At 34.0% G+C, this 12,604-nt stretch overlaps 1 protein-coding gene across 1 annotated transcript in view; it reads right to left on the reverse strand.

The window, feature by feature from the left end:
- Positions 1-12,604, reverse strand: part of WRN (WRN RecQ like helicase) — a 110,932-nt gene that overhangs the window by 72,825 nt on the left and 25,503 nt on the right. Inside the window, 5 exon segments of the mRNA XM_039846431.1 lie at positions 372-486; positions 7,066-7,135; positions 8,305-8,454; positions 9,202-9,350; positions 9,827-9,972. Of these exon segments, the coding sequence (XP_039702365.1) occupies positions 372-486; positions 7,066-7,135; positions 8,305-8,454; positions 9,202-9,350; positions 9,827-9,972 (630 nt within the window).

The following is a 12,604-nucleotide window of genomic DNA, read 5'->3' on the forward strand; positions in this document are numbered from 1 at the left end:
AACCAGAAAACTGAAGCTACTAAGTATAAAGGTTGCTTTTATTTGTAGATTTCAAGTGATTAAACTACAATTAAATGAAAGATGCCCGTAAACACAAAAAAGACAACATTGAATTTTAAGTATTTTTCTTCATATGGACTTAACGAATTTTACTTTGCCTTTGTTTCATAAAACATCCTACAAAGCAGACAGAAAAGCCTTAAACTTTTTGATGCGTAATTTAACAAATGGAAAGATATTTCTCAAATTTATACATCAGTTGGTATGCATGTATTCATGAGTCTACCTTAATGAACAGTATTTCCTCAAATATAGGAAAATGCTATAAGAACAAACAGAATTGATTAAAAAAAAAAAAGATGATATTTAACCTCTGTGGATTTTCCAGTTTTCTGAAAGTGTCAGGAAGATGTTTAGCCAGATCCATCATCTCCTCAGAGATTGAAGTTAATTGTTTCTGCACATCACTAGGTAGTATTTCTTCCTCTGGAAAAAAAATAATCAATATTAATTTGCAAACTACAAAGCAGAGATATTTATTTAGTCATTTATTTAAACGGTACCAGGGCTCACACTTTCATTTTCTTTCTTTAAGTGAATTCCAACAAAAAGACTTACTTATCCTATTTCCAAATCACCTTAGTCACTTTACCTTCCCTTTCAATTTTCCTATTTAAATTTTAGAATAAATTCAAAATGATCTGCATTTGTACATATTACATCCCAGTAGTTAGTTATCAACCAAGACAGAAGGAGAAGATAGAAATGAGAATTTGGACCCATCTGCACTATTTTAAAAACAGAAATTAATATAACATTATGTGGACTGCTACATATCAAATATAGTTTGATAAAACATAACCTTACCCATTCTTCACGGCCCTCATGATCAGTCATCACCAAATTAAAATGCAGGCCTTTCTAATCAGTGATCATCTTCCAAACTTTCAACTTCATTCTGTCTGGTATATCATTCTCCAATCAACACCACAAAACCTGTTCTCATTTCCCAACTCCTTCCCCTGCTTAGAATTTCTTACTCTTCCTTACCATTCCTCTTGCCCTTCAAAAACTCCAGCTCCTCAGAAGCATATAACATAGGATTATACCACCTGCTATTCCTGATTGCTGCAGTTATCTCATGATCTCAAGATCACATGCTTTCATTCATTGAAGATTTTAGCTCCTGGTTCACTATCTATCTTTCCCTTCACTACTACTCTCATGATTATTCCTAGTGACTTCAACATTCAGAGATGTTCCACCTAGATGTGTGGCCTTTTCAGTTCCTTGAGTCCTCCATTTCCAACAATCTTTTCCTCAGCTAACCTCAGCTACCCATTCCCATAGTCATATCCTTGACTTCATAATCGCCAATGAAGGCACCACTTCCAAAGTTCAATTGTAAGCATTCCATCCTCTGAAAACCAGCACGCTTTCTTTCAAACATGCTTTTCCCAATACGACAATTCTTTCACAATTTCAAAACCAAACCCACTAACTCTATCACCTCTTCCTTATACATTATCGTTCCCACTCCCACTCTCCACCATGTCTTACTTTCCTTGCTCACCCACATTACAGTAATCATTTGCTTGTATGGACTCAACTCTTTTACTCCCTCCTCCCTCCATGGTACTTACCTGGCAAAACCCCTACTCTAATTAAATCCAGCTTTGTTACTATCTACTTGATGCCTAGACCCAAGCAGTTGAATATAGTTGAAAATAAAAAATAACTATGATGATTCACCTCACTTTGTTTAAATTCATGGCACAGATCTCAAATGAACCCTCCGTAATGATTATTAATTATTCTATATTTCCCACTTTCCCACTCTCAAGATGACTATTTGAAACCTTTTTCTTTCTCTCCAGCCTCCAATATCAGCTTGTCTTTCCCTTTATTCGAGAACGACTCACTTCTTATTTCACTAAAAAAATAAAAACAAGAAGAAGAGAACTATCTCATATTCCCACACCCAATCTGCTAATTAGTATGTATTCATATGATTATTCCCATTTATAGCAAAATTCCTTGGAAGAGTTGTCTCACATTTTCTACTCCCATTTTCTCCTAAACTGATTCCAAATAAGCTTTCACCCCTCCACGAGTACAGCACAGTTGTTTTTAGAAAGGCTAGCAATGGCTTCCACACCATCTAACTGTTAATTCTCATCTCTCTCAAACTCTCTGAGGTATTAAAATAATTGGTAACTTCCTTCTACTTAAAACTTTTTCTACACTTAGCTTCTGAACACCGTATCTCTTATACTTGCTCCACTATTACTATCCCCTCTCAGTCCTCTTTGCTGCAGTCTCCTCGTCTTCCTGAATGCGGGCGTGCCCTCGATGTCACTACTTGGGTCTCTTCTGTTCTTTATTCCATTCACTCCCTATTTTATCTCATCCAGTTTCATTGTTTCAGTTACCATCTTTATGCTGATGATTCCCGAAGTTACATCTCCGGTGTCAACCTTTCTCCTAACTACAGAATCACATTTCCAACTAGGATATCTTCTTAGATACTAATAAGCATTAAAATTTAGCATGTCCAAAACTGAAATCTAGATTTTTCTTACCAAAACTTGATCTTTCCATAATCTTTCTACTAAGTGACCCTTCCATCTACTCAGTTGATCTAACCAAAATATCTTGATTGTTCTCTCAGTCTCTATATATGTCATCCCTTAGGGAGAATTCATCAGCAAATCCTTCACAATACATACCTTCAAAATATATACAGAATCTACCACTTACCACCTCTACTGCTATCAGCCTAATCCAAACAATTATTATCTCTTGCCTGGCCTATTACAATAGCCTCCTTGCCTAAACACTTGCTCTCTACAGCATCCAAAAAATCCTTTTAAAATAAAAATTTAATCATGTTATTCTCCTGCTCCAAGTCCTGTAAGGGTTTCCCAACACTCATCATTGTATTTATTTTAATTAATAAAATATGAAGTCAGATTCGCAGCCTCTAAGGCCCTAAACTATCTGGCCCAAGCTACTTTTCTAGCTTCATTTCCTACTACTCTCATTTCAGTTATACTCACTGTTCTCAAACAAGGCAAGCAATCACTCACAGAGGTTTTGCTCTTTCTTTCCCCTGTGCCTGCTATATTCTTCCCTCAGACATCCACATAGCTCATTCCCTCTCACTTTGCTTCGGTCAAATGAAGTGAAGGGGCTTGATCTGTTTTGTTCAGTGAATTTTCCCCAGCAACTGGAACAGTGCCTGACTCATAATAAACACCCCAAAAATATATTATTTGAATAGATTAATATTCCCTTCCAAACCAAAAAAGTTGTTTACACATGCATTCTCACATTCCTTAGATCTAACTTAGTCCATCATTCATGTTAATATGATTTACACCCACATCATTCCAGCATTCCACTCTTGCTAAGGTTATAATAGCACCTTAGTGTATTGAAGCCTATGGACCCTTCTCTGTTTTAAAAGCACACGCCCCAAATGACCACTCTCTCCTTAAATTAATCTTCTGTCACACAGTACACCAACGCTATACTTAAAAGTTACAAATGATTGCCACGTTGCCAAATCTAACGCTTAATTCTAAGTCTTCAGTTTCTCAAACCTTCAACGGAATTTAAAATAGTTGAAAACATCTGCTGACTTAAAACATTTTCTTTCTTTCTTTTTTCGTTTTTTTTAGTATTCTAGGGTATGGAAGTACCTTAATTTATTTAATCAATCCTCAATTAATTGATATTTATTCACTATATAGACATTAATTTGTACATTAGAAGGTATCTACAGGATAATTTCCTGGAGGTGGACTTGCTGGTTCAAATGGTTATGTGCATTTTTCTTGGATATAGAGAGATCCTATCAAGGCACACTATTTATCAGTGTACGAACCTGTTTCCTAAAAGGATTTATCATATTTTTATCTGAAAGGTAAAAAATGGAATTTCATTATAGGTTTAATTTTTTTTTCCAGGTTAAATATGGTCCTGAAGGAGTCTTTTTCTAAATTAATTTATTTATTTTAATTAGTTTCAAGTACACAGTACATTGTTAGACATTTATCTAGTTCATAAAATGATCCCCCTAATTGCTCTTTCTCTCCTCTGGGTTTCCACCTAGCCAATATATTAATGCTAACTGCATTCCCTATGACATACTCCCCATCCCCGTGACCATCTATCAACTATTAATTTGTAATTCTTTAACCCTTCACCCCATTCTCCCAGCTCCCAATCCCCCGCCCCCGTCTGTCACCATATTGTCCACTATATTTGTGAGTCTGTTTTTGATTAAAAATGTGTTCTTAACTTGGCCTTCTGCATACCACACCTCCTAATCTCCTTCTATGCCCATGACAGTTCCTCTGGTGTCCCCTCCTCCATACAAACATCAAATACTAAAGAGTTCCTCAAGTTTCTTAGCCCCAATTCTTTATCTCTAACTCCTGATTCTTTATTTTTAACTCAATCTATCCTCTGAGTTACAGGATGTACCTCTAAGTGCCTACCGGTTACCTCCACTTTGCTATCTCACAGGCTTCCTTTCTTTTCACCTAGCTAAAATCAACTGTATGACTCATCTCCAAATCTTGCTCTTCCTCTTCAATGTTTTTCATCCCTGTTGCTCATGCCAATAATACAGAAATGATCTTTGACACATGGCTCTCATCATTACATTAAATTCTGTTGATTCTACTGCTCTATTAAATGTAGTCTGAATCTATCCACTTCCCTCTATCCTCAATACAACCAACCGAGCCAGGTCACCATCACCTCTCACTTGGATTGCTGGCATAGTCTCCTAACAGGTCTTCCCAACATGACCCTTGCCCTCCTATAATCCATTTCTGGCTCTACAGCCTGAGTTATTGTAAAATAACTGTGTTTAGAACCCTCACTTGGGCTTAGGTGGAAATGTAAACTTCTTAACATAACTTACCTGCTTTCCTTTGTCTGCTTCTCCTTCACTCTTCACCCTGTCATATTCGATAGTTCATCACACTGAACTATTTTCAATTTCCTATAGACACCATGATTTCTCACCTCTGAAACTTTGCACCCATTATCTCCTGTGCCTATGATACTTTTTCTTTACTCTTCAACTAGCTAACTCCTGCTCTTCTTTCAAGTCTTGCTTCAAATCACTTTCTCCAGAAAATATTCTCTAATATCTCCAAATATGCATTGGATGCCTCTCCTATGAGCTAACCATAGCACCTTGTTTTCCCACATCAAAAGACTCATCTGCCCACACTGCAATTGACTTTTCTGTGCATCTATATCCCCCACAAAACTGTAAGTTTTCCTCTCAGGAAATAGATTCACGCCTGTCTTGTTCACTATTGTAAAGCACTCAACAACGTTTAATAAATAAATAAATACACACTTAGCTACTATATCATTTAGTACTTATTAGCTACCATCTTGTGAATAAGCTAATATTTTAACAATGAGAAACAATGTGCAAAACTCCTTTGATGTTCTGATGTTCTATTCTACTTTTATCCTTTAATAATAAGAAAAGAAAAACAATCTTATAACACAAACCAAAACTGGCCATTTGAAAATATCATCTATGTATAGATTGGAGAAATTCAAGAAAGGTGAAGTTGATACCTCTGACTTAATAACAGGAAGGAAGAGAAGGAGAAAAGACGAGAGGGGAGAAGAAAAAAAAGGAATGGCAATCTTAGTTACAATTCGCTGGTATCCTAGTCAAGTCACTTCACTTCAGATATCATAATATACTTATGCATATAATGTAATACAGAATAAAAGTGAGGATCAAAGAATGCAGTATTGCAGTGACAGGTACACAGATACCAGGACTTCCAGTACTGACTTATAAATACATGTTACTTTAGTGAGAAATATCTTAAACATTCCTCTGAAGCATTTTCGTCAAAGACAAAATCACAAGTGCAACCTACAAGCAATTCTGCAAACCACAAAATCAGAAAATTGTGAGTCCCCTCTGTTGAATTTAATTCTATTATGAGTTAAATCAGTTCTTATATCTTGTTCTCTAGATCAACTTCAAAAACATATCATCTGCCTCAGTTAATCAAGATGATTTCTAGCCACAGTACCTTTGGCTACAGAGACTCAGTGGGCACTCACCAAAAGTGGTTTTCCAGGGAGAGAAAGAAAAGTATAAAAAACTCTTCTACCCTAGCATGTAAAAGAGGGTCTACCACAGAGAGTATGGATCCCTTCTCATGAGAACTATAAAGGCTATTATATAATTTTTAAATGAGAAGGTCATGCTATATTTTAAGTTTATTTTGCAAAATCACCTAATTGACATCTTAAAAAACAGAATTATTTAAAATCTCTAAAAGTAAGCTACAAAAATAGTAATAACAACTACATACAGATCAACATAGGTGCTTTGAATAGTATCCCTTTTAGTGCCTGCAACTATTCTATGTAACAGATATGCTATCACCAACATATCACCCACCCAAACACAGGGAAATAGATAAATTCTGGGTCACACGGCTGGGATTCCACCATTGGTCTATGTAACGCAAAAGCCTACGCAATTCCACTGTTCTACATAGGTCTGCTGCTGTCACAGACCTATAGAGATGTCTGAAAAAGGTCCTGAAGTTGAATGAAGTGGCTACTCTTTTTGGAGAAAAGCAGTGGAGTTATCCTACCTTAGAGAAAACTTAGAAATTGAAACCAGGGCACTATAAAACATCTTATACACTTTAAATATTTATAGCAAAGATGTAAAATCTCCAAAGATGTAAAACTGGGAGAGAGCTGGTTGTATCACTGATGTTATCAAAGCCACAAAGCCTCAATTCTAGAAGTTTAATAAACAGCAACACTACAAAGTAGAAGTGGTAAGTCCTGCTTTGCCACAAGCGCACAAGCCTGAAACCCTAAGCTTTGGCCAAATGTTTCTTGACCTAATGTCAACACTGCTCAGACGTTCAAGAACCTGTAAAAATACTAAATACTTTCTTTGCACATGTGTAAATATTGTCTTTTTAGAGATAAACTTGACCAAAGAGCAATTCAAATTTTATCCTTTATTTTTATTAGATCATAACATACCTTTATTTATAGCAAACAACTGCATATCATCATCCAAAATTTCTAATTTTTGATAAATGATGAGACCAGCCTATGGAAAAACAGAAAAATGAAAAGAGCATACTAAAGATCACCAAAATAAAACTCTGACCCATCTTTACAAAAATCCAAAACAATGATTGCCAAAGCACCCAAAAAACTGAATTCAACCTATTATGTTACACAACAATTTAAATGGCTTCATTTATTCACCACGCCAATTATAAGGATGGAAAAAATAAGTGTTTTAAAATAAAAGTTTAAATTTCCATGTTTTAACATTCAATATTATAAGTGGGTATTAGTGAATAAACAATTAAGTCACACTGATTTTGCAAGAATAAAAATGTTATAAAGCTTAAGCTAGTTCTCAACAAGTTTTATGATTTTTAAAAACAGAACATAAAAATTACCATCCTATTTTCTGACAAATGTTTTTGTTTATAAATAAAAAAAGTTTCTATTTCTAAAAACAGATGCCAAAAAATAAAGGGAAACAATAAGATATTTATCTACACATAAAAGTATGAATTAGGGAAAAAGAAATTCACTGGGACATAAAATATATTTTTTGATTTAAAAAAACCAATAGTGCTACATATAAAGATAAGCCCAGATTTCACTATGTACGAATGTATAAATATGAAAATATCTCTGACAGCAGTGGAAGGCTAAATCTGGAGGCAATTTTTCTAAATTTTTACCACATTTTAAATATAAATATAAGAAATAGGACCAGTTTCAATATAGAAACTGTCTTGTAATTATTTTTATTCTGAAGCTGCTTCTAAATCAAACATATCATCAATACCATTTGTGCATGCTCAGTCTGGGCTTATTAGCCTTTCATGTTTTCAGAGAAGTCATATTTTTTATATACAAATTGGACATTATTTTGGCTTCATGACAATAAAAATAACTAGCATTGAAAAATCTGTTGATTGGTACTTGTTCATTAATATTGAGAATTAACAGTTTCACTGAATGTCTTCCTAAGCACTTATAATATTGAGAATTAACAGTTTCACTGAATGTCTTCCTAAGCACTTATAATATTGAGAATTAACAGTTTCACTGAATGTCTTCCTAAGCACTTACAAGGCCAAACTGATTTAAAATGTTTTAGCTGAATTTGTGCCACTACCACAATAAAATTTTTCTAAAGTAATTTATTAGAGGTTTAAAAAAATACATCATAGTATAAAGATCTTTGGTACATACATAAGCATCAGTGGCTGCGTACAGTTTCTGATCCTCAGTGAGTGGATAATCATTCCACTTGCTACAGCGGACAGACTTGTCTTTCAGAAGCTGTTTACCGAAGAGATGTTTAACCAAACCATTGAGGCTCCAGGTCTCTGCACATTTCAGCTAGAAGTAATGAACAATAGACGTAGCAAAAATTATTTCCTTCTATTTTCAGATATTCCTAAATACCACCAAATGACCATGCCACAAAGTTGGAAATGTTACACCAAAATATAAGTCATAGAGTCCTTAATAAATTTCTTGTCATTAAAAATCTCATTTGCAGTCCACATTTGTAAGAATTTAATTCTAGAATTTCTCCAATGTAGTTATTAAAATTATTGAACGTAAAAGTATTGTTAATGGAAAAAAAAGTTGAATCGATTGGTAGGCATTCTACTTCTCAGCCAAATAAATACTTGGCTATATGTGAGAATAAAATCTAATAACTACATTAATAAAATATGTGAAATATGGATGATGGAATTGATGGTCAAACTTCCACTAAGAGCATCATACCACAAGAGCTGCATTATGCTCTCTCTTAAAAAAAAAAAAAAAAAGGTATTGGGTATTGATATAAATGGATTAAAGAGATAAACTTAAAATACGTTATTTAAATTTGCAAATATATGAAACAGTGAAGTAGTACTAATATGAGGGAGGTGTTTAAAAAAACTATTTGCTAAGGCAGTGGATTAGAACTAAAGGTTTTCGTTAAGGAACACTCATTTGAGACCTCTTTTATTACAAAACACACAGCTTAAATTCTTTTTTCAAAAAATCTAACATTCAGATAGAAGGGACATTCTATGAAACACAAATTTATCTTGTTTATGAAAATAATATATATACAGATATTATGGCTACCTTTTCGTTGGCAACATCTGTTAGTTCCACAAAACTCTTCAATTTGACGTCAAAATCATGTAGAAGTTTCCACTGATCCCCTTCAATTCCAACACCTACCTTTTTAATTGCTTCATTTTCAAGCAACATTTTTAAACCCTGAGGAAAAACTATAACATTTTATTATTATTTCCTTAGGTCCTATCAAGTATGAGATTTATTTTCTACTTATTATACATTCTATATTTATATTTAAATTCATGTTTATGTTAAGTTTAAATTCAGAGACATATTTATCTTGAGTGTTTCTTTTCTTATTTAAGCAGAAAGTACTGACTAAAAAATGACAAGAAAAACAACTAGTTTGAATGCTACCTCTGCTAACACTAATAGTATATTTGTGGTCGTTTAGCCCCTTTAAACTTCAGTCCTCTATTCTCTAAAACAGGAATAATATCAATGTCTGATAGAGATGTGAAAATTAAATAAACAGGAATATGAATGAATCAGGTAGAACATAATTACTTAAATGTTAAGGCGATGAGAGAAGTGCCAGCTAATTCCAGAGCTTAATTTTTTAGGGATAAAGTTGACATAATATAATTATCTACCATATAAAAATGAAGCAAAGAAAAGAGATACCAACCTGGCATAGAGGAAATATGAAACAAGTAACATTTGCTCTCTGACACACACAACTGAATTAGTGCAACTCTGCTCAGCTTTCCTTTACTGTACACTGGCGGCCATTCCATGTCAAATCCTACCACATCTCCATCAGATAAACTCATGCTATCGGAGGAAAAAATATATAAAATAATTACACTAAAATTTTCACTTCTGCATAACCAAAGATATCAATCAAAAAGTTAAAAGACAGGCCGCAGATGGTAAAAGATATCTGTGATACATATAACTGCTAATGAATACCCCCAAAATTGTAAAAATTCCTTGAAAGGTTAGTAAGAAAAAGAAAAAAGAATCCAGTAAAAAAAAAAAAAAAAAGATAGAGAGAAAGAGAGAGAAATATGAACAGGTGATTCCCAAAAGGAAACTCAAATGGCCAATAAATGCAAATAAATATATGAAGACATAAAATCTCACTAGAAATCAGAGAAATGCATATTAAATCTATGCAATTTCACATCCATTTGGCAAAAATTAAAGCCTTATCATATCAAGTGCTAAGAAGGACATCTGCTAGTGGGACCACTCATATACTGGTGAATGTTTAAATTGTAAAATCCTCTTGGAAAAACTTTGACAATATCTAGCTAAAGATATATAAACACTATGACCTGGCAAGTTTTTCTCACAAATACATAAAACTCTTATATGTGCACGACCAGACAGAAATGTTTAAGAATATTCATTACAATACTGTTTCTACTGGAGAAAATGAAAACAAATTATATTTCCATCAACAAAAGAATGAGCAAATTATGGCATAGTAAAACATGTGAGGGAATGCTAAACACTGAACTCATGATAGAAGTTATCACAGAGGGCTGCAGAAGGGAAAATCAGAAAGGGCATACATGGGGCTTCAGCTAGATTTTATTGTTTCATTTCTTAATAAAGATTTGAAGAAAATAAATATTAAGATTTGATAAAGCGAGGTGGGAGAAATATAAGCATTTGTTGTATTATCTATTACTGCTTATATTTGCCTATTTCTCAATTCTTTTAAATTAAAAATGTATTTAAAAAAAAATTTTAGCTCTATTTCTGCTTTTGGACAAGATGGAATAACAGTGATCAGACATACCTTTCCTCCATGAATAAATAGAAAATTGGACAAAATATATAAAGTTTTCAGACACTGGACAATAGGCAGTACAGGACTATGCTTTCTGAGTGAAGAGAAACAAAGGTGAGTCCTGCTGTTGCCCCAGCTCTCTGCCTGGAACACTTTCCAGACAACAGGACAGGGAGGAGAATCCAAAGCAGAGCACTGAGTTGGGGAGATAGGGTTCAGAGCCAGAACAGTTGAGGCCGCTGGACGTTTTGGGTGGAGTTCTGGAGAGGAGGGAGCTAGGCAGGTAAGGACATGCAAGCACAGACTGAAACTGTGAGGCTGGACAAAAAATGACCAGGGAACTGTAAACTGAACAATTCCTAGGGCTTACATAGAGGTAAGAGGCATTAAAGGTCTGAAAAGTTGGAATAGAGATACTTGTTGATCATCTGGGGCAGTCAGCAAAGACTCAAGAAGGGTCACACCTTATTACAGGGCTAAATTATCCCCAGAGTAAAGGCTGCTGTAGAAACCTGCCTTGATAAAGCTTAAAAATAAGCCGCAAAATGTAAAGCTGCCCGACAGAGCAAAACTTCTTTCTTTGAAGGAAGTCAACAAAATCTAACATTCGACAAGGTAAAATCACAATGTCCAATCAAAAACTGCCAGCCATAAGAAAAAAAAAAAAACAGGAAAATCAGATCCATAACCAGGATAAAAATCATTTAATGGAAAAAATAACTAGAATAAAGGACTTAACAGACAAGGGCATTAAAAGAGCTATTGTAAATATGCTGAATATGTTTAAAGATTTAAAAGAAAACATGAATATGATGAGAGCCAAAATGAAAGATATTTTTTAAAAAGAAACAAATAGAACTTCTAGGGGTGAAAAATATTATAAAATTAAAAATTCATGGGATAGGATAACAGCAGATCAGACACTAAAGAAGAAAAAATAAGTGAACCTGTAGACATAACAAAAGAAACTATTCAAATTGAAGCACGGGGAGGAAAAAAGGATGAAAGAAAAACAAAAAAAGGACTGAAAGAGAGCCTTAGGACCAATGACACAGTATCAAGCAATATAACTTGTGTGTATATAGAGTACCAGGAGGTGAAGAGTAACAGGATAAGAGAAAAAAATATTTGAAGAAAATTTTCAAATTTGATGAAACTATAAACCCACAGATCCAGAAAGCTCAATGAACCCCAAGCAGAGTAAACATGAACCACACTACACAAAAGGCACATCATAATCAAATTGTTGAAAATTTGTGATAGCAAAAATCTTTTAAAGGCCAGAGGAGGTGGGAAAAAAACCTGCCTGCCTTTTATAAAACATATACAACTGATCCAAACTACATTCTCCAAATCACTTTTGTTTATTGCCCTCAGATATGATATACTACCACTGTCAAGGGTAAAATGGTGGAGTTAATATATAATGATAAATAACAGATTTTACGTTCTCTGAGACAAATTTAGTTCTAAATACAATGAGACCCAAAAATGACCAGATAACTAGTGGAATGATGACACATGAATGCAATTTCTAGAATATATCTACCACCAGAAGACTGTTAATAAATAGCTTCTTTTAACCCAATGTATAATAGTAAAAAAAAAAGATGTAACAACTTCAAAAAGATCTGCTTCTTTTAACCCAATGTATAATAGTAAAAA

The sequence above is a fragment of the Pteropus medius genome, unplaced genomic scaffold (assembly GCF_902729225.1).
Source record: "Pteropus medius unplaced genomic scaffold, Ma_sr-lr_union100, whole genome shotgun sequence".
Taxonomy (NCBI): domain Eukaryota; kingdom Metazoa; phylum Chordata; class Mammalia; order Chiroptera; family Pteropodidae; genus Pteropus; species Pteropus medius.